The following is a 23,138-nucleotide window of genomic DNA, read 5'->3' on the forward strand; positions in this document are numbered from 1 at the left end:
AACACAGCACTTAGCGCTGTTCACATCAGGTGCTCCCACTGCCTGAGCCATCAGTAGCAAAATCAGAGAAGGGCCCTCACATGTGGCCTCCTGGCTGGCTGGCAGAGACCGGAACCTGGCAGCTCCCCCCAGGGCCTGACACAGACAACTCGCTGCTAGATGACCACGCTCTCTAACAAGCCCTGGGGAAGGGAGATTCGAGGCAGCCAGGGGAAGAGGAGAAAGTTGTATCATGAAAATGGATTTCCACTCGCTGAGGAAGACAAGTTTGGCTGCCAGGCACAGGCACCAGGAGCCACCGAGAACTCCTGGGAACGTGGGCAAGTCTGGAGGGCACTCCTGCACACCCCTCCAACGGGGACTTCCATGCTAGGTCTCTTCCACCACCTGCTTCGTTCTTGGTGACCCACTGCTCCTCTGGGCAGGTCACCTGCTCCCTGGGGCTGGTGTTCTCATCTTCATCACCAGGCACTGAAATGGGACTCACTTCAAGAACCCCCAGTTAACCCTGTGAACAGCGCTGTGCCCCAGCACTCTTCCAGGTATCCACGCAGCTCTCTGCCTCTCCTGTCCCCCTCTGCTTCTCTCACAGACATTTCTGCCCTTCACTCCGGGGGCCTCCAGTCAGCCCTCTCAAGGTCTCCCTTCTCCTCAGCTCATCCTGCGAGAAGGCCCCAAGGATGACCAATTCGCCCTCGTGCCGTTCCCTCCCCAATGGACCACGATGGTCCATGTAAGGAACTGAACACAGCAGAACTGTGGCATGCCACTTCCAAGATCAGCTTCAGAAGACCCATGGGCTTCTGTGCCTTCTTTCTGGGTCCTGCCTCTGGCCAGCACTGCGGGGAGATGGCCCCAGCCACTGGGCAGCTGCGCCAAGAAAGTGCTGCAGAAGGCGGCCCAGGCTGTCCGCTTGACTCCTCCTGAAATTCCGAAATCCCAGGTTTGTAGTATTTGCTAATGTACATTCAAATACAGGAGCCGGTACATCAAAGGGCAAGGGGCACAAGGTGACAGCACGTTGGGTTAAGCTGCCACCGGTGACGCTGGCAGCCCATATGAGTACAGTGGGAATCCTAGATGTTTCTCTTTTAGTCTAGGTCCTGGTAACGCGCCCGCCTCTCACATACAAGGTCCAGATGGAATTCGAGGCTCTTGCTTTGGCCTGCCCCAGTCCCGACGGCTGCAGCCACATTGGGCAGGGAGCAACAAAAAATAAAGTAAATCTATTAAAGGGGCGTAGTAACAGAGTATGCAATAAACTAATGTTAACGGATACAAGTTTGGTGAAAATTATCTTTTTGTTTTTAAAGGCTTAATCTATTTAACTAAGGTAAGAACACTAGACAGAATTTTGATAGTTAAATGAGAACTATTTATTCATTCATTTTTATTGGAAAGTCAGACATACAGAGAGAGGAGGAGAGACAGAGAGGAAGATTTTCCATCTGGTGATTCACTCTCAAGTGGCCGCCAGCGGCTGGAGCTGAGCCAATCTGAAGCCAGGAGCCAGGAGCTTCTTCCAGGTCTCCTACATGGGTGCAGGGTCCCAAGGCTTTGGGTCGTCCTCCACTGTTTTCCCAGGCCACAAGCAGGGAGCTGGATGGGAAGTAGGGCAGCTAGGAACAAACTGGCGCCCGCAATGGCTCCCAGTACATGCAAGGCGAGGACTTTAGTCACTGGGCTACTGCACCGGGCCCAAATGAGAAGTCTTTAAAAGGTGCTGCTACCACACTGTTCATGACTGTACCACTAAAGCATACTGTCACAAAATATATAATGATAATTAGCTTAAATCACTTGATATTTCATGTATATTAAATAAGATAAATTTCATGGTCATGTCAATTTTAGGACATGAGACACATGCAAATGATATTAACAGTATCTGACACACAGTGGGTACTAAGTACTACAGCCATTCTAAGAATTATTCATCTGATGCTATCAAGATTCCACACCTACATGACTGGGCTCTCCCCGGCCAGCTGGCCTTGCCACCTCACCTCCGTGCCCGGGCAGCTCCTCCTCAGTGTAGGCCTCCCCTCTGCATCTAGTCCTCCAAATGATGGTCACTCTCTGGCACCTTCGCTTCAATCACTACACAAAGCTAACTTCAACACATTTTCATTACAACAATTAATTTAAGCAATCCCAACACTTCGCCAGGAACTACTTCAGGTTTAAGAAATGTCATCAGGTCCCTGATGTGACAGTGCCAGGGTATATGGATTTATGATTCAAAAATAATGAGGTGGGGGCCCGGTGGCGTGGCCTAGTGGCTAAAGTCCTAGCCTTGAAAGCCCCGGGATCCCATATGGGCGCCGGTTCTAATCCCGGCAGCTCCACTTCCCATCCAGCTCCCTGCTTGTGGCCTGGGAAAGCAGTTGAGGACGGCCCAATGCATTGGGACACTGCGCCCACGTGGGAGACCCGGAAGAGGTTCCTGGTTCCCGGCTTCGGATCGGCGCGCACCGGCCCGTTGCGGCTCACTTGGGGAGTGAATCATCGGATGGAAGATCTTCCTCTCTGCCTCTCCTCCTCTGTGTATATCCGGCTGTAATAAAAATGAATAAATCTTTAAAAAAAAAATAATGAGGTGGGAATTAAGAAAGTAAAACCTGACCATGACCATTCTCACAAAATGAACAGCATCTTCATCCTGAATAATCAATCTTTAAATATAGCAAAGCAGCCAACTTTTAAGGATGTATTTACATAAGACAAAAACTCCAGGCAAACATAAATCTCTTTACACACATAAATTCACCTCTTACAAGACAGTATTAAGGAAGCAGTGAGCCCAACAGGAATTTAGAATCCAGAGCAACAGCAAGCAGGACATGCCTGCTTTGGAGCGAATGGAAAACGCTCGCCCTCACGGCAGCACAGCTGTGGGCACCTTCAAAGATGCCCGTGGACACCAAGCACCCCTCCCTTTTCCTTTTTGCTAACATTATCAAACTAAAACGGCTTAGCAAGCACAGAGACTAAATGGGAGGCATGATAGTGTGAGCATATGTAATCCAACAGAAATCCAGCATGAGAGTGCATGGCCCTTCTATGCCGTCGGAATGACTCCCAGTGCTAACCACCAACAGCAGGAAGGCAACACCTACCCCCATGCTTACTGCCAACGCTGAACCAGGGACTGACCCAGCACCTGGCCCCATGCCTGCTGCCAACGCTGAACCAGGGACCTGACCCAGCACCTGGCCCCACATCTATTGCCAACGCTGAACCAGGGACTGACCCAGCACCTGCCACTATGCCTGCTGCCAACGCTGAACCAGGGACTGGCCCAGCATCTGGCCCCATGCCTGCTGCCAACGCTGAACCAGGGACTGACCCAGCACCTGGCCCCTCATCTACTGCCAACGCTGAACCAGGGACCTGACCCAGCACCTGGCCCCATGCCTGCTGCCAACGCTGAACCAGGGACTGACCCAGCACCTGGCCCCTCATCTACTGCCAACGCTGAGCCAGGGACTGACCCAGCACCTGGCCCCCCATGCCCGCTGCCAACGGTGAACCAGGGACTGACCCAGCACCTGGCCCCATGCCTGCTGCCAACACTGAACCAGGGACTGACCCAGCACCTGGCCCCTCATTTACTGCCAATGCTGAACCAGGGACTGACCTAGCACCTGGCCCCACATCTATTGCCAACGCTGAACCAGGGACCTGACCCAGCACCTGGCCCCACATGCCTGCTGCCAACGCTGAACCAGGGACTGACCTAGCACCTGGCCCCACATCTACTGCCAACGCTGAACCAGGGACTGACCCAGCACCTGGCCCCTCATCTACTGCCAACGCTGAACCAGGGACTGACCCAGCACCTGGCCCCATGCCTGCTGCCAACGCTGAACCAGGGACTGACCCAGCACCTGGCCCCTCATCTACTGCCAACGCTGAACCAGGGACTGACCCAGCACTGGCCCCCATGCCTGCTGACAATGCTGAACCAGGGACCTGACCCAGCACCTGGCCCCTCATCTACTGCCAACGCTGAACCAGGGACCTGACCCAGCACCTGGCCCCTCATCTACTGCCAACGCTGAACCAGGGACTGACCCAGCACTGGCCCCCATGCCCGCTGCCAACACTGAACCAGGGACTGACCCAGCACCTGGCCCCACATCTACTGCCAACGCTGAACCAGGGACTGACCCAGCACCTGGCCCCTCATCTACTGCCAACGCTGAACCAGGGACTGACCCAGCAGCTTCTGTCTTTCACACAGGGGACAATCATCCCATTGCCAACACCAGCCTAGCTCCGTGTTTACCCAGGAGTTGATGGTTCCTGCCGTTTCCTAAGGAAAAATTCTTCCCTAAACAAATTCTTCCCAGCAACAAAATGTGCCTCAGGAAGCTGAGGTGGTTGAAGAAAAGAAAAGATTACAGGTCACATTTAGTGATGATTCAAAAAAAAAAAACCTCCAGGTTATAAAGACCACTGGCTCTAACTGTAGGTTAGAAGATTCCTGGGAATTCAGAGAAGCTGCATCTGAGAAAGGAAAGAAACGGCTTCTCTGGTCACTGAACTGACAAGGCCTGTGGCCTTTTGACAGCTCCGCCACCTTGCCAATCCGTGACTGACCCGCTAGGGGGAGACACAGACGCTGCAGTGACCCGGGGCAGCGACACAATCCAGCAGGGACAAGGGGCTCAGCAGTTCATCTGTCCTGTCTGGAACCCTCATGGCACTGGGTTCCGTAAAGAAGAACTAAATACCCACACGGACTCAGTAGCCTAGTCTCTAAAACCACAAAACTCAATAGACCGTGGAGAATCACAAAGTTTGCAATGGCAACTTACCATTTCAGCACATGTTATTTCATAACACCTTACAATTGCCAGTAGCTTAGTTGCCAAACTGCAACAGTCATGTCCCTCCCCGCCCCAGCCCCCTACACACACTCTTACAAGACGGTCTGCCACGGTTTCAGTTACTGGTGGTCAACCACAATGTGAAAATAATAAAGGGAACATTACAGAAATAAGCAAGTCATCACTTTTAAAAAAGTGCTTGCCTGAGCAGCATGGTGAAAGCACTCGCTATCTTGTTCGCGTGGCCCTGCCCAGCACGGGGTCATCCCACTGCCAACATGGCCACACACTCATCTCTAAGCAGACTGCCATGGTTTCACAGCGCTTCTGCTCAAATAACCTTTGCAACTGCTTCATGAGACCCAAAGCACAAGAGGCACTGGCCGTTCCAGCATAGCACCCAGTTCCCTTCCTGTGCCTAAGCGACAGATGTTCGCCACAGGTGAGAAAGGAACAGAAAAGGCCCAGCACACGCGGGCAGCGGCACCTGCGGTCTAGGAGGACTACAATGTCAGTGAGCTTCAATCACACATTCTCATCCTCCCAGCAGCCTGGCACCGAGCAGGCCTGCCTGGGCTAAGGAGTCCCAGCAGACAGGGCGGGCAGAGCAGAGCCCCGGGAGCCCCCGGACCACGGTGGCACTGAGACCCCCGGTGAGGGTATGTCATGAACGAACTGTGATGTCAACATTCCCAAAGTGAACTGACTCTAGCTCTAAAACACTGTGATGCTGCTAGTCCTTCGTATTACTTTTCAAATGCCGTTTCTACCAAAATAATGAATACACAAAACTATTTCTTCTAAAGGCTCGTCTTCATGATACATACAAAAAAAAAAAAAAAGTTGTCAACAGCTTTTCCCGTTGTTAGGATACAGAGAGGATAGCAGCAAACTTGTTTGTACAAAGGGGAGCATCTTCCCTTCTGCTTGGTACTTAATAACCAGATTCCCATTCACCACAGCTCTGCAAATCCTTCACACAGTCATCCCCGAAAGTCCAGTTTTGCGCTATATTCCTACTGTATTTCCACATTTAACCCCTTCGGAGTTAGTATACGTTATCAGACTGTGCAAAGAAAGTGAGGAGTGAGATGAGTTCTCTCCTGTTCTTGGAAGTAGCTCCCCTTGCTCCAATGTCTGAATGCACAAAAAGAATGGTTCAATTGTGCATATCTCAGTAAGCGTGGACTTAGTGCTTACTGTCAGGTGCAAAAATGCTACGGAAACTACTTTCCAAGTTCAGTCTAGAGGAGACAAATGGACGATACAATGTAACTGAAAAGTATAATAAAACCATGTCGCGCACAAGGAGCAGAAACAACAAGATTAAGCAAGACCTGTATTGCGCCTGAAAGGGCAAAGCAGAGGGGGCATCTGCACACAGACCCTGGCCCCACCCCTGGCTCGGCCTGTCACGGCCCTACCATGACTGGGACCAACTCCACCGCTCTCACATCCCTTTCCACACCTTCCCAGGACCAACTGAGAAGCCTGAAACCACACCAGAACGTGCCTAACCGGGAGCTGTCTCAGTTCAGCTCGCCTTTGTGGTCAGTGGCGCTGCCCGCTGCCTCTCCCGGCTCACTTCAGCTGCCTACGGGCACACCGAGGGCACTGGAGCGCAAAGGCCCACAGGGAGTGGCTGCCTTCTACCTCTGAGAAGCAGTGTGGTACCTGCACACAGGGTCTCATTTCCGCTCTGACACACAGAGCCCCGCTTATTCAGGCACTGCTTATCGCCCACATGGTTCTAGCCATTCTGTTCTTGCTGCCCACATCACCTGGATGGAGCCTGGCTCCCTCCAAGCGGTGGCCCGAGGGCTGAACCTGACGAGTCAATTTCCAGATGGAGGTTCTTTCTGTTCCTCTGCCTTGCAAATATTTATTTAAAAAAAAAAAATCAGTGAGAAGATAATTGGAAGCAACCCTGGACGGGCTGGTATGAGCCCAGTGACTAATTGGTAGCGTGGCACTATCAGCCTCAGAACTTCAGAGTACAAACTGTCAAATCTGGACAAGCCATACACCTTGACTTCACGGACCCCAAGCTAGCTCTGTCTCCTGTTCCTTAACACGCACCCACACATTTACTAAGTGCTTCTCATTTCACTCTAATAAATGTATACACTTGCAATAGGAAAGAGTGGTCAGCAGCAAAGCCATAAAGTTGAAGCACTCTACAAGCCCTTCAGCTTACATCATGAAAGTCTGTACATCAAGTCTGTTTCTCAGAATGTTACAAACATGCCTGGAATCTGTAATTATCACATCAGGTCAGTTTGCACACCCTCCAAGTGAGGCCACCATTAACCAGTGCAGAACTACCTTGATTGTAGAAGTTTCCACACTCTAAGGCACTCCTAGCCCCAGAGGTGGCCTTGTTAGCCCTCAATTACCCACGAACAGCTGGACCCCTGGCTCTGCGGGACTCACACACACACACACACACCAACAGATGTGTGTGTGTGTGTAATCATCATGGAAGTTGTCTGAAAAGCGGTCTCTGAGCAGTCATCGCGTTGCAATTCATTCAATTCCATGTACACAGTACAAGCAGAGACTGTTTTTAAAATCTGCAACTCTAAAGTTACCATGGGAAGCATTCGCCCCCAACCTTACCAGCAGTTTCTTCCTTAGGCAAACCTACAGATTAGATGAAAAATACATGCTTTCTGGCTCACTGTAACAAACACCAAACTGATGTTATCGGGACACCACTGAGGAGGGGAAATGCTCAAAATTATCAGGTATCCCAGAAGCAGCGGTCTCCGGCTGGAGACTGATGGACAAGAGGAAACCAGTGGGGACAAGATACGCAAGTCTAAAAGCTAAAATGCAGGAAGCAGTAGACCTAGGCCCAGCCCCTGACCGCTATAATCTACTCAGCCGTCTACTTTGCAAAAAAAGAAAATAATACAAGTGGACGCAAACTGCTCTCCCGAAGCAGGGAAGTGAAGTCCTGCGTTCGGCCTGTGATGTGCCAGGCAGACAGGCCAAGAGCTAAGCCCAACTAAAGGGTCGCGGCAGGTGCGCGCGTAGAGGGCGCCCAGGCCAACTGTGCCCAACTCCCCGCACGAACACCTGCCGGCCGCAGCCAGGCGGCCCCGTGCGGGGCTGCAGGTGAGACTCCCACCGGGGGACGCCCCGCTTGCAGCCTGTGAACGCCTTCCTCGCCTCGCCCCGATCGGCACCGGAGGGGCGGTACCGCATCCCCGTCCCCAGCCCCACCAATTACCCGTGAGGTTCCTCAGCACCGTCCCGTGGGCCCAGAGGCTCAGGACCTGCTGCACCGACAGGTTGATCATGGAGTGGTCGCCGCCTTCCGCCTTCATCTTCCCCGGGGGGCGCCCGCCGCCCTCTCCGGCTCGGGGGGCGGGTGCGGGGCTGCTCCAGGCCCCCGCCGGGGGAGGCCGCGGGGCGCCGGGCCGGGCGCTGCTGCTGCTGCCGCCGGGCCTCCGAAGGGTGCCGCGCTGCGAGTCTCCCAGGCAGCCCCCTCCCCGCCGGGGAGACATTGAGGACGGCGGACGGGCGGAGGGGCCGGGCGCTGTCCCCGCGCTCCGTGTCAGGGGCCGCGCCGCGCCGCGGGGGCCGGACACGCGAGCGGGAGGCCGAGGTCACGCCGGGAGGCCGGCGCTGCTGGGCAGCCGGCAGGTGCGGCCCGGCGCATGGCCTCCGGGGGAGGAGTGTGCGCGCGGAGGCCGCGGGAGCGAGCGGGAGCCGGGCTGCTCGGGCTGCTCGCTGCTGCAGCGCCGGCGGCCCCGCCGCGGGACCCGCCTGCCCGCCGCCCGCGCTCGGCTCGCCGACACTCCAGGAACCGCCCCCTCCGCCCGCGGCCGCCCCGGTGCCCGTGCGGCTCCCCACGCTCCGCCCCGGGGCCGCGGCGCAGGCTCCGTCGGCCGGCCGGCGTCGGCCCGCAGTGGGGCGGAGCCGGGCGACCCTCGCGTCACTGGCGCCACCGACGGGCCTGGCGGCGGATTGGCTGCTCGGAAGGCGCCGCCCCGGGGAGCCCCGGCGGGGTGCGGGGCTGGATGCGGGGTGCGCCCCCGGGCCGGGTGCGGGGCCGAGTGCGGGGTGCGCCCCCGGGGTTGGGTGCAGGGCCGAGTGCGGGGTGCGCCCCCCGGGGCCGGGTGCGGGGCCGGGTGCGGGGCCGGGTGCAGGGTGCGCCCCCGGGGCCGGGTGCGGGGCCGGGTGCAGGGTGCGCCCCCGGGGCCGGGTGCGGGGCTGGGTCAGGGCCGAGTTCGGGGTGCGCCCCCGGGGCCGGGTGCGGGGCTGGGTCAGGGCCGAGTTCGGGGTGCGCCCCCGGGGCCGGGTGCGGGGCCGGGTGCGGGGTGCGCCCCCGGGGCTGGGTGCAGGGCCGAGTGCGGGTTCGACCCTGGGGCTGCGGAGCCAACCCTCCGACCCTGGGGCTCGCTGCCCTGGAAGGAAGAAACGCTCTTGGTAGAGATTTTGCGTACAGTGTTTTTTAAGGGTGTACATCGCTCAGTACATACAGGTGGTAATTTGCGGGTGTGTGTGTGTGTGTGTGTGTGTTTCCTGACTCAGCCCAGTGACCTAGATAGGACCACTTGCAGAATTTTATGTTACAGTCACCAACATGGAAGTAGACCCGCTTTTAGCTTCGGTCGTGCTTTCTCCTGCAAGAACCAGGCGCCCCTGTGGTTGCAGCACAGGAATCCCTGCAGCAAGGCCTCCTCAGGTGTCCCCGACGCTCAGTCCAGCTCTGGCCCTGGCTCTTGTTTTTCTCTTTTGGGAAGTGGAGTGGGAAGGGGTGAGTATTAGTGTTGTTTTATCTAAATTGTTCCTGTTTCTCTCCACTTCAAGTCCTGCAGCCCTGAAAATGCAACTTGACAGGTTAAACTCCTTGGAATTTGAAACATTTTAAATTTAAAAATCAAGATAGAGTTCTGGTGGTAATCTAAGCATGCAATAGCCTTATCTTTCTCAACTCCTCTGCCCTCTGATAAAATCTTTAAGGGGACATTTATCCGGCAGGGCCCAGCGTTGAATCATTTAGAAACCACTCTTGTTAATAACACTAAACATTGAATACTTCTTTACATACAAATGGGCCTTACGGTGTTACAACATAAGAAAGAGAAATTCTGCATCCCTGATGGGAATTAAGTCAGAAGTCTTAATGTAGCATTTCTTGACCTCCTGGCCATAATTGGATATGTTCATTTGAGACATGAAAGAGAATTAACTATTTTTCGGATTCATTTTATTAGACCGGGAAGCTGACCCGCTTCTGTGTTCCCTGTCTGCGCTTCTGTGTAGCATCCTTCCTTTCTGACTCAACCTTAGTTCCCTTAACTAAGGTTCCGAGTGAGGTGTAGGCTAGCTCTTGTTATCACGGAAGGGTTTGACCCTGAACATCCAGCTTCGTGAGGCGTGCCCACATGCCCTAACGCGTTCATCACAGACTGAGCGAGAGTTGACGTGGAATCCATTGAGGTCCCTGCAGCTACACACTGTTAGTTCCAACGTTCAGAACCTGGGACAGTGCCCAGCACCTGGCTGCTCCAAAGAGAAATGAGTCATGTATCAAGTCAGCATTTTTCTTGTTCTGCATACATTAACACACATGCACGCAGGCCTCTAGTTGCTGTCAGGAAGTGAGCAGGTGAGACCCAGCAGTGGCGCCTCAGGGAACAGCAGCCCTGCTGCCGGAAAGCTCAGTCCAAGGTATTCAGCATTTGTGGGGCATCTCCTAGCAGTAGCGTAGTCATGTGTGCACCAAGCGTAATGTGGGGATTTGAAAATTCGTCGCTGCTTTTAAGTTAGGTTTCATTTTGTTCTGCTTTATCTTTGGCCTGGGTGAAATCAGTGATACCCACTGTGTTGGAAGCGTGTGTGCTTGAGACAACGGGGTCTTCAGAAACCCAAGTCATAGTTCACACAGAAGAAAAGTTATAGAAGTCTTTTCTGGTGGGTTTTTGATGATGAGTTATTGCAGCAGTCCAAGAATAAGCTAGCCACGTTTGCACCAGGGATACGAAATGTCCCAAGAGGGGTCCTAAAGGTGCTTGGCAACCTTGTGCCCTTTGGTGTAAAAGACACAATTCACAGATTTTTTTTTTGGCTTATTTCTTCCACGCGAGTGAGGGAATAGTCGTAAGTCTTAGCTACTCTATTAATTCTCCAGGGAGAACCTGGAAGAAAGCTTTTAAAATCAACTGGAACATAAAAAATTGTGATCCTATGAGAAAAATCTCAACCATCAAAGACGTTCATTTCCCCTCCAGCCCTGCCTGCTGTCAGCTTGGTCCTTAATAGTCTCTACAGTACTCTGTTGCAGACTTATACTCCATCAGCAATGTGCTTTTATGCTGTCACACATTTCAGCAGTCTCAAATCCTAGGAATTTTTTGTAGATATAATATCTATTTTTTTCAAGAAATTTTATTTCTGTAAGGTGAACGGATTCCATGAATTGCTTATACCCAGATTTAGGAATATCATGTAACTCCCCACCCTCTCACCCTCCCCACCTTTCTCTTTTCGGTTTTTTTTTTCCCTTTATTGTTTACAGTGACATGCTCTCAGTGTGTTTTTGTGATCACAATGGCACCCTGCATTCCTGATGTCCTGCTCGTCAGCTCAGAGCTTGTCACAGTTCTTCCTCCTGCCGGGTTTGGCATCAGATTCTGTGTATTAGCTCATTTAGTTTTCACAAGCTGAATTGAAACTTAGATGAATGTTCTTCAAATGCCACACACCCCCACACTTCTTCCCAAGTCGTGTTCGTTCACACAAATGTAAGACATGAAAGCTCTGGTGGTTGTTTTCTGGAGAAGAAAATAAAACTCGGTGGAGGAGAAAGGACAGAAATAGGAGGAAGGATGCATCCGTATTATTCGTAAAACGTGTATTGATTGCGCTACCATTTACGTTGGTGAACTGTTTCTCAGTACACCTGTCAGAGTTGAGATCCTGACATCGCAGTCAACCAGAGGAGCCTGGCTACCAAGGAGCCTCATCGTCCATCTCAGCCTCCCTGTACCTCACCTGGACCGTCCAGCTGGAAATGAAGGACCTTGCCATTGTCTACTGAGAAAGATGGTGTAGAGGCGAATCACTGTGGTTTCCTTTCTATTCTTTACATGTCTTTGCAAAACAAACCTGTTCCCTTCTTGGGTGCTGATGTCTGAGCTACAAGGAGGAAGAGAGAAATCCATGGGTTTAATTTCACTCTGAAATTTCTGAGTAGACCTCAGCTACAAACACCACCGAGATCTTCATCACTGCTACAGAGTAGCCACATAAGCTGCTTAAGCTCCTTTTTTAAAAATGGGGCGCTTCATATACTTCTTACGAGCTGCATCGAACAGCTAGCCTGGTTTGAAGTCAGAATTTAAGCTGACAATGTTGCTGTTTCCCTTCAAACTCAGAATGCTACCAGTGTTGGGGTGCAGTGGGTTAAGCCACTGCTTGTGACGCCAGCTTCCTGTATCAGAGTGCCAGTGTGGTTCCCAGTGACTCTGTGTCTAATCCAGACAATGGAAGAAGGCTTGGCCACTTGGGTCCCCGCTACCTGTGTGGGAGATCTGGATGGAGTTCCTGGCTCCTAATTTCAGCCTGACTCACACCTGGCTATTGCGGCCATTTGACAAGTAAACCAGTAGACAGATGATCTCTCTCTCTCTCCTTCTTTCCCTCTCTCTCTTTCCCCACTCACCCACTATACTCATCTTTCAAATAAAACAAATCTTTAAAGAAACAAAACCAGAATGTTTTTGTTGCCCATTGAGGTATTTGAAAGTAGCTTTGACAGATGTTGAAGTGGGTTTCCTCCGTGGGGCACATGCTGGCTGAGTGTGCTCGTGTTCTGCCCCTCTTCCCTGCTGAAAAGTGAGATGTCACTCTCAGGACGAGGTGCCCCGACCCAGGGTATTAGTTTCCTGCAGCTGTCATGACATAGGATCCCAAGCTGGTGACGAGAGAAATGTGTTAAGCCAGACAGTCAAACACAAGATGGAGGCAGGGCCACAGCTCCTCTGCTGCCTCTGGTGATTCTACTGGGCTCCTTCTGTCCGATTCTGGTGTGGCCTTCAATCTTTGCCATATCATGGTTCAACCCCAATATCTACCTCTGTCACCACACGGCTTTCTTTCCTGTGTTTTTCTCTCTGTCTGTCTGTCTCTAGATTTATTTTAATTGGAAAGTCAGATATACAGAGAAGAGAGACAGAAAGGAAGATCTTCTGCCGCTGTTTCACTCCCCCAAGTGGCCACAATGGCTGGAGCTGAGCCAATCCGAAGCCAGGAGCCAGGAGAGTCTTCCGGATTTCCCACGTGGGTGCAGGGTCCCAAGGCTTTGGGCCCTGCTCCACTGCTTTCCCAGGCCACAAGCAGGGAGCTGGATGGGAAGCAGGGCCGCCCGGGATTAGAAGCAGCACCCATATAGGATCCTGGCACTTGCAAGGCGAAGACTTTCACTGCTAGGCTATGGCGTCTGCCCCTCTTCACTGTGTTTCTTTCGTCCCCTTACAGGAACACCTGCCATCTGGAATATGGACTTGTCCTGCTGCAGCCTAATCTCACCTCAATTAACTATGCCAACTAATAATAGTCCTCTTTCCAAATATGATCATATTGTGAGGTTCTGGAAAGGGTGTGAATCTGGGAGACACTCTTTAACCGAGTGCTGTGACACTCAGGTCAACTCCCACACATTAAATTGTCCAGTCTGGGTGGAACCAGGGTTCAGCTGCAGTGGCCATCACAGCTCATACTTCCTTTGGGGGTGGACACTGTCTCGCCCCTTCAAACCTCCTTTGTCCACAAAGTTGGCTTTCCAGTCTCTGAGCACTATTGAAGCTCATCTCCTCAAGGCAATGATCTTCTGGATCATTCCTCTGTCTCCTGCATGGATGACCACATCTCCCCTGTCAGCCAGTCGGCTTCTGGAACCCTCTGACAACACTGAGAGTCACATGCCAGGCTGTGTGCTCCGTTTCCCTTCGTAACGCTACTCCCTGAATATAGCTGCATCTCAACTCATATTCCTCTCTACTTGCCTTCGTATGCTTGCTTTTTAAAATCACCTCCTTTTTCTTGGCTTCGGTTGTAATTTCAACGCCATTGGCCACTCGGGCTAGATTAGTCGACTTTGCCACTCTGTCCTGTCCCTATTGCTCCAGCTCTGCATCGCCACACTCATTTTATTTGTTTATTTTTAAATTATTTTTATTTGAAAAACAGAGACAGGGAGATCTTCTATCTGCAGGTTCACTTGCTAAATGCCCACAACAGCCAGGCTAAAGCAAGAAGCCAAGAACTCCAGTCAGTTCTCCCATGTAGGTGACAAGGACCCACATGTTGGGCCATTAGCTGTTGCCTCCAAGGATGAGTGTTAACAGGATGCTGCTCTCAGAGGCAGGATTCGAACCTAGGCACTGTAATACAGGGTGGAGATAGTCCAAGCTATGAGTTAACTGCTCCACCACATTCCCATGGCCCAGGCTTCTTTTAGACAATAGTTCAGGTCTCATCTTCATCACGGCATGTTCAGGGCCCGGACGTATCTTCTTCGGAAAGCCCTTCTCCTGTCTCACATCCTCACTGACACTCTATATCTCCCGGGAGGTTTACTCCAGTGATTCCCTAGCTAGCTTGCCCAGATCCAGTCTCCACCCAGCCAACGGGTCTGGCATAACCTTGCCCAACTGATCTCCCCACCTCAAGTGCCATCCTATTCCTTGTCTGTACAGTGATTCTCGTGTTAACTCCCATGCCGTTTCTCTGTCCACAGCACTCAGCTGGTACCACTTCCCACGGCTGCCGACACGACAGCAGGACAGGTTGTCCCTGTGTGAAATCGGGCACATTGGCAGCTCCGTGGTTTGGATGACATTGTGCACTCAGACCTTCGTTTTCCCAAATCCTTCCTCTTTGTTTTGCCCCCTGTAGGTTCTTTAGGATGCTTTCCACTTGAATTCATGTCAGTGAAGTTCCGCTTGATAAAATGGTAAAAGTTCCGTTTCTGTCTCTCGTCTCAGTACTTGTAAAACTCAGCTTCCTCTAAACTGTCCTGTGTTTTTTTTTTTTTTTTTTACTGTGACTGTACGTCTCGTCCTCACCAGTAGAGAACCATGAGTTTGTTTACAAGAAACGTGAGGGTAAAGTTCATGTCTCAAGCACATCTGGAGAGATTCTGCCTGCTTCAGTTAGGAAAGTTTTGCAACAGTTTGAGAGCGGCATTTCTTGGAAAAGTGCAGAAAGCTAAGATTTCAAAAACTATTTTTAGATGCTGAACTTATAAACTAAAATATTTTACCTCAAGCTCACAATCTTTTAATAGTGTGAAAATAATTTTCCCCCAAACTTGGGAGCAAAGCTTAGTTATCAAGATAGAGTTGTATTAATTCTCTGCTATCACATTTTCTAGACATATTCTTAAAATATATAATCAAAAAACATATTGGAAATACTGAATTTTTATTTAGCGATGTGAACGAATGTTATTCTTTTTGCTGTTATCACTAAAGATACAAGGAAGCTTCCAAAAGCTCTGGAAACTTAACATATCTTTTATTTCCAGTTTCGATGAGTTTTTCGAAATCCCTTGGGTTATGCTTAACCCAGGCTGAATTCTAAAAACAGAATTCATTGATATTCAAAAGCCAAAAATACTCAAGTGCTTCAGTTTTACAATATTAAAGTTATTGGCTACATTCGAAGCGATGGACAAAAAAAAATTTTTTTCAAGGACAATACGAAGCTATTAGGATTTTTAAAAACAATCATAAGAGCCACTGAATCAGTCAAGAAAATCTAGTGTGCAGAAATTTTAGTGTGACCCTGACGTTTTGTGGAACAGAAATGATCTGGGTAGCGCCACGCTCCGCACTTTAGGGGATGAGAAGGAAACTGACTTGACAGCAAATGAACCGAGGAATTCAGTAGTGGGAAAAACCAAGGACACATGGACCATAAATAGGATTGGTTGGTTGTGGGGAAAAATGCTCCTAAGCCATTTTGTTTTTGTTTGATTTGGACCTTTTAAACATAAGATTGCCTCGCGGCACCACCCCCTCCCCCCCATAGGTGGGAGTTGACAACTAAGGATGACTGAGGGATTCCGTAGACCCAGAGGCAGGAATGCAACCAGAGTTCTAGCAGGAAGTGAAACCAGCAGCTGACAGCTGACAGAGTGCAGGAGGTTCCTGTGGCCCCTCTCTGCTTCTGCTTTCTGCATCTCCTGTCTTCCTCTCTGAAGACGGTTGTGACCTGGCCTTCAAGCCACAACAAGGGTCACAGTGAAGAGATAAGCTTTATCTTTGGAGTTAATTCTGGAATTCCTGAGTGGGAGCGCAGTTGGCCAGGACGTGATGAACCATGGCCTTGGATTGGATTTATCTACAGAGAACTTTGGCTGCCAGGAGATGGCTTCTGTGGCTGGACTTGAGACAGCATATTTCAATATGATGCTGAAATGCTTAGTTTGTGACTCGCCTAAATTTCACCAGGGCCAAAGGAAGAACTAAGCATACAGAATAAACCTCAAGGACCACAGACAGCAAAAATAAATCTGTTCCATAATTACTTCCTTGAGCTATAATTGTTCAACGTTAAACATAACACTTTAAGTGCTGTTTGAGATAAGGCATTGTGAAATGAATACTTTTCATTCAAGAACCGTCTGTTTAAATGATATAGCAGAAACGGACAGCTACTGGAAGTGCAACTTGGCTACCGTTTACAGTTAACATGGAATTGAAGGAGTCGCAAAACTATGTTGAAAAGAAAGCTAATATTGTCACTAGATGCAGAAAAAAAAAACTATTGAATCGCCAGGGAACTTCAGAGATAGAAAATCGCATGAAACTATGAGGCTAAAACACATAAAAATTTTATGAAATCAGATAGATTAAGAAAATCATTCTGGGCCTTGTGTGGTAGCCTAGCAGCTAAAGTCCTTGCCTTGTACTCGCCCTAATCTCGGCCGCCCCAGTTCCAAACCAGTGACCTGCTGGTGGCCTGGGAAAGCAGTCGAGGATGGCCCAAAGCCTTGGGACCCCGCACCTGCGTGGGGAACCCAGAAGACTCTCCTGGCTCCTGGCTTTGGATCGGCTCAGCTCCAGCTGTTGTGGTCCCTTGGGGAGTGAATCAACACATGGAGAATCTTCCTCTCTGTCTCTCCTCTGTGTATATCTGACTTTCCAATAAAAAAAAAATAAATCTTTAAAAAAACACTCCAAAACATCATTTTTTGTGATTTCTTGTCTTCATGATTTTCATTCGTATCCTTTTTAAAGCTATAGATCTTATCTCTTGTTCATCTGCATGCCCAGCCTGCCTTGTGAGCACCAGTTTAGTCCTCATTGCGTCCTTTCACATCTAGCTTCCTGATTCGTGTGGCTGGAAAAGCAGGCGAAGGTGGCCCGAGCGGCCCGAGTACAGGGCCTCCTGCAAAGCGCCTGGGAGTCCTGGATGGAGCTTTGGTTGAGGTCATCTGGGCAGCGAATCTGCTTTTCAAGTAAATAAATAAATTTTTTTAATGTATAAAATCCTGGTAGCATGTAGAAGACGGATTACAATTTCTTTTAAGATATAACACATGAGAGAGTTCCCTTGGCGTTCGATGAATTGCTTCAGTGCCTCTGTTGAAAATTAATTGTGTAAATATGAGCCTACTTCTGGGATTTCCATTCTCTTTCCGTTTATATATTATTGTTTATTTCTCGTTAAATTTTATTCTAATGGGTCTCAAAGTTCTGTGACAGATTTTTGATCAGGTTGTTTCCATGAAAAAGTACTGATTTTAAAAACCCTTCAAAACCACCATACACGAGAAACAAATGATCCACAAAACATTCTCCTTTTCTTCTGAAAGCTGTATGATGCGTTGTTATCATGAGCCAGCCTTTTCCTATGAATCACATGGCCAATTGAGACTAGCAGCTCTGAGACTGTTCCGCCACCATTGATGAAGACGGGGTGGCAGGTACGAAGGATAATACTCACTTAGCCTTCTGAGCTTTCTGGGCAGACATGCTCATCTTGCCAACCCAAGCAGCCTTCTTGATGACACGGACGGCATCATGCGTCTCCTATCACGGACAGCAAAACAACCCAAAGGAGGGTAGTCCGAGAAGGTCTCAGCACACCTGGGCTTGCCAGGAACCGTGTCTAGCAGCGTCACCAGATTTCAGGACTCCAGGGCCACCTTCCAGCTTCGTTCCAGAATGAAGATCAATCTTTTCCCTTTCGCTCAGCAAACTTGCCAGCCATGCGAGCTGTGAGACAATCCAGCACAAGGGCATACCCAGCACTGATTTGACCGTGATGGTTCAGCATGATGAGTCGAGTCACAAAACCAGCTCTTCTGTGGATGCACAGCTTTGGATCGTCTTCTGTTCTAACCTCCATTTTTTTTTTTCCTCCAGTGAGCAAAGCAAGAGTTGTTAAAGACGGAATCCTCCTGCAGGAGGGTGGGGGCTCCAGGAAAGTGCGGGAAGTACTGTACACTGCAGGTGAACAGAATGACAGCAGCAGAAAAACCCCATCAGAAGGACGGATTGTCATCCTGCTTAGCTGGTTCATGATGAAACAAACAGAAAAAGAAACAAATCTCTATGATCTCTTCAGAACTGCTCCACAGAGAGAAAATCCACTGAAATGCGTGTTGCTATGTCACAGTGGCTGCTTCTGGCTGATCATTTCCTGCACTATTCAGTATATATTTTTAACAACAACTTAAAACATCTGCTACTCAATGGTTACTATGGTTTGAAAGTGTCTCAAAGTTTACACTTTGGGGTCTGGTGCAACGACTTGATTGGCTAATCCTTCACCTCCAGGCGTGGAGATCCATATGGACACTGCTTCCTGTCCTGACTGCTCCACTTCCCATCAAGCTCCCTGCTTGTGGCCTGGGAAAGCGGTCGAGGACGGCCCAAAGCCTTGGGACCCTGCACCCATGTAGGAGACCTGGAAAAGGCTCCTGGCTTCAGGTTGACTCAGCTCTGGCTGTTGCAGCCAACTGGGGAATAAATTGGTGGAAGGAAGATCTGTTTCTCCTTCTCTCTGTAAATCTGCCTTTTCCTAATAAAAATAAAAATATGTATATTTAAATTTTTAAAAAAAGCTTACAATTTCCCGATTCATGTTGATGGTATTCACATGTGAGTCCTTTGGGAGGTACTTGGGATTAGGTGGAACATGGGATGGGCCCTTCCCAAAGACAGTCATGACTCGTTATGGAGCAGGAGTCGGGCACCAGCATGGTCATTCTGCCTCGCCAAGTGATGTTCTCTGCCAGGTTCCAGTGCAGCCGCAGGGGTACTCACCTGGCACTGGGCTTGCCGATTTCCCATCCTCCAGAAACATGCACCAAATCAGTCTCCCTTCTTTGCAAACCATTCAGCCTATGGCATTCAGGTACAGCAACAGAAAATGCACTAAGACCATTGCTAATGTTGTGCTCCTGGTAATATTTTTAACGTAAATTCCTTCTCTCCATCCCTGTCCAACATTCATTTTCTCAAGGAGATTGTAACTTTATGTACGATAAATGCATGCATTTAATGGAACTATCCCCGTAAGGCCAACAAAAATCACACATAAACTGAATGCTCCTTTAAGGTTAGCTTCTGAAAAGAGACGTCTTCAAAGAATGAAGTTAAAAAAAGCTCATTTAACAGTAAATTATTAATGCTTGATACATTCAGTGGAAGGTTTACAGGCAAAAGAAAAAAAAATGAACGTCCTACATGTACCTGAAAATGTTGTCTCCAAAAATCAAACATAACTGGAAGCTCTCCATCCGTTTTGAGTCATTTTCTTGGGCACTTTCGGTTGTTTCTGAAGTTCTCACAGAAACCCTTGGTTTAATTGTGAGTTGTGATATACACACCGACCATTAAATTAAACTTCTGTTTCACAGCAGTGTTTGTGTTACGCCAAGTCATACAACTGAATCTCTTCTTCCCTGAGGTCTTTCTTTCCTTCTTTCTTTCTCTTTCTTTCTTTCTGTCTTTCCTTTCTCTCTCTCTCTTTCTTTCTTTTGTCCTTCCTTCCTTCCTTCTTTCCTTCCTTTTTCTTTTAAGATTTATTTATTTTTATTGTACAGCCAGACACACAGAGAGGAGGAGAGACAGAAAGGAAGATCTTCTGTCAATTGACTCACTCCCCAAGCAGACACCATGGCTGCAGCTGAGCTGATCTGAAACCAGGAGCCAGGAGCTTCTTCCGGGTCTCCCACGCAGGTGCAGGGTCCCAAGGCTTTGGACCGTCCTCACCTACTTTCCCAGGCCACAAGCAGGGAGCTGGACGGGAAGTGAGGACACTGGGATTAAAACCGGCGCCCATACGGGATCGAGGCACATGCAAGGTGAGGACCTTAGCTGCTAGGCTACTGCTCCAGGGACCCCCTGAGGTTTTCTTAGCCTTATTTGAGATACTCTCATGCAGTATCACGGCTGCATCCTAAGCCTTCCTCAAGGAGGAACACTGAGGCATTCAAAGCTTGTTCGAGAAGAAGAGAAACATTGAAGCAGGATGAACAAGGCCTTCGGGTAAGGTGGGTGCAAACAGCATTCGTTCCTGGGGTGTGGCCTCATCTCCCAGGGATGAAGGTTGGCAGAGAGATGCCGGGATCACAGAGCACTCAGTCCTGGCTCACCTCGTGCTGAGTGGGAGCCGCTCTGTGACTGAGGAGGCCACTCTGTGACCGAGGTGGCCGCTCTGTGTCTGAGGTGGCCGCTCTGTGTCTGAGGTGGCCGCTCTGTGTCTGAGGTGGCCGCTCTGTGTCTGAGGTGGCCGCTCTGTGACCGAGGTGGCCGCTCTGTGTCTGAGGTGGCTGCTCTGTGACCTAGGTGGTCGCTCAGTAATTGAGGTGGTCGCTCTGTGACCGAGGTGGCCGCTCTGTGACCGAGGTGGTCGCTCTGTGTCTGAGGTGGCCGCTCTGTGTCTGAGGTGGCCGCTCTGTGACCGAGGTGGCCGCTCTGTGTCTGAGGTGGCCGCTCTGTGTCTGAGGTGGCCGCTCTGTGTCTGAGGTGGCCGCTCTGTGTCTGAGGTGGCCGCTCTGTGACCGAGGTGGCCGCTCTGTGTCTGAGGTGGCTGCTCTGTGACCGAGGTGGCCGCTCTGTGACCTAGGTGGCCGCTCTGTGTCTGAGGTGGCCGCTCTGTGTCTGAGGTGGCCGCTCTGTGACCGAGGTGGCCGCTCTGTGACCGAGGTGGCCGCTCTGTGACCTAGGTGGCCGCTCTGTGACCGAGGTGGCCGCTCTGTGACCGAGGTGGCCGCTCTGTGACCGAGGTGGCCGCCCTGTGACCTAGGTGGCCACCCTGTGACTGAGGTGGCCGCTCTGTGACCGAGGTGGCCGCTCTGTGTCTGAGGTGGCCGCTCTGTGACCGAGGTGGCCGCTCTGTGTCTGAGGTGGCCGCTCTGTGACCGAGGTGGCCGCTCTGTGTCTGAGGTGGCCGCTCTGTGTCTGAGGTGGCTGCCCTGTGACCGAGGTGGCCGCTCTGTGACCGAGGTGGCCGCTCTGTGTCTGAGGTGGCCGCTCTGTGTCTGAGGTGGCCGCTCTGTGACCGAGGTGGTAGCTCTGTGTCTGAGGTGGCCGCTCTGTGACCGAGGTGGCCGCTCTGTGACCGAGGTGGCCGCTCTGTGACCGAGGTGGCCGCCCTGTGACCGAGGTGGCCGCCCTGTGACCTAGGTGGCCACCCTGTGACTGAGGTGGCCGCTCTGTGACCGAGGTGGCCGCTCTGTGTCTGAGGTGGCCGCTCTGTGACCGAGGTGGCCGCTCTGTGACCTAGGTGGCCGCTCTGTGTCTGAGGTGGCCGCTCTGTGTCTGAGGTGGCCGCTCTGTGACCGAGGTGGCCGCTCTGTGTCCGAGGTGGCCGCTCTGTGACCGAGGTGGCCGCTCTGTGACCGAGGTGGCCGCTCTGTGTCTGAGGTGGCTGCTCTGTGACCGAGGTGGCCGCTCTGTGACCGAGGTGGCCGCTCTGTGTCTGAGGTGGCTGCTCTGTGACCGAGGTGGCCGCTCTGTGACCGAGGTGTCCGCTCTGTGTCCGAGGTGGCCGCTCTGTGACCGAGGTGGCCGCTCTGTGACCGAGGTGGCCGCTCTGTGTCTGAGGTGGCCGCTCTGTGACCTAGGTGGCCGCTCTGTGTCTGAGGTGGCTGCTCTGTGACCGAGGTGGCCGCTCTGTGACCGAGGTGGCCGCTCTGTGTCTGAGGTGGCCGCTCTGTGTCTGAGGTGGCCGCCCTGTGACCTAGGTGGCCGCCCTGTTACCGAGGTGGCCGCTCTGTGACCGAGGTGGCCGCTCTGTGTCTGAGGTGGCCGCTCTGTGTCTGAGGTGGCCGCTCTGTGACCGAGGTGGCCGCTCTGTGACCGAGGTGGCCGCCCTGTGACCTAGGTGGCCACCCTGTGACTGAGGTGGCCGCTCTGTGACCGAGGTGGCCGCTCTGTGTCTGAGGTGGCCGCTCTGTGACCGAGGTGGCCGCTCTGTGACCGAGGTGGCCGCTCTGTGTCTGAGGTGGCCGCTCTGTGTCTGAGGTGGCCGCTCTGTGACCGAGGTGGCCGCTCTGTGTCTGAGGTGGCCGCTCTGTGACCGAGGTGGCCGCTCTGTGTCTGAGGTGGCTGCTCTGTGACCGAGGTGGCCCCTCTGTGACCGAGGTGGCTGCTCTGTGTCTGAGGTGGCCGCTCTGTGACCTAGGTGGCCGCTCTGTGTCTGAGGTGGCTGCTCTGTGACCGAGGTGGCCGCTCTGTGACCGAGGTGGCCGCTCTGTGACCGAGGTGGCCGCTCTGTGTCTGAGGTGGCCGCTCTGTGTCTGAGGTGGCCGCTCTGTGACCGAGGTGGCCGCTCTGTGTCTGAGGTGGCCGCTCTGTGACCGAGGTGGCCGCTCTGTGTCTGAGGTGGCCGCTCTGTGACCGAGGTGGCCGCTCTGTGTCTGAGGTGGCCGCTCTGTGACCGAGGTGGCCGCTCTGTGTCTGAGGTGGCCGCTCTGTGTCTGAGGTGGCCGCTCTGTGACCGAGGTGGCCGCTCTGTGTCCGAGGTGGCTGCTCTGTGACCGAGGTGGCCGCTCTGTGACCGAGGTGGCCGCTCTGTGACCGAGGTGGCCGCTCTGTGTCTGAGGTGGCCGCTCTGTGACCTAGGTGGCCGCTCTGTGACCTAGGTGGCCGCTCTGTGTCTGAGGTGTTCGCTCTGTGTCTGAGGTGGCCGCTCTGTGACCGAGGTGGCCGCCCTGTGACCGAGGTGGCCGCTCTGTGTCCGAGGTGGCCGCTCTGTGACCGAGGTGGCCGCTCTGTGACCGAGGTGGCCGCTCTGTGTCTGAGGTGGCCGCTCTGTGTCTGAGGT

At 51.9% G+C, this 23,138-nt stretch overlaps 1 protein-coding gene across 1 annotated transcript in view; it reads right to left on the reverse strand.

Annotated features, from left to right (window-relative positions):
- Window positions 1-8,193, reverse strand: part of TMEM170B (transmembrane protein 170B) — a 32,512-nt gene extending 24,319 nt beyond the window's left edge. The window contains exon 1 of the mRNA XM_004598802.2: window positions 8,071-8,193. Coding sequence (XP_004598859.1) covers window positions 8,071-8,167 — 97 coding nt within the window. The 5' untranslated portion in view covers window positions 8,168-8,193. The remainder of the gene's footprint in view (window positions 1-8,070) is intronic.
- Between the last annotated feature and the right edge of the window lie 14,945 nt (window positions 8,194-23,138).

This window comes from Ochotona princeps, chromosome 1, assembly GCF_030435755.1.
Source record: "Ochotona princeps isolate mOchPri1 chromosome 1, mOchPri1.hap1, whole genome shotgun sequence".
NCBI classification, from domain to species: Eukaryota; Metazoa; Chordata; class Mammalia; order Lagomorpha; family Ochotonidae; genus Ochotona; species Ochotona princeps.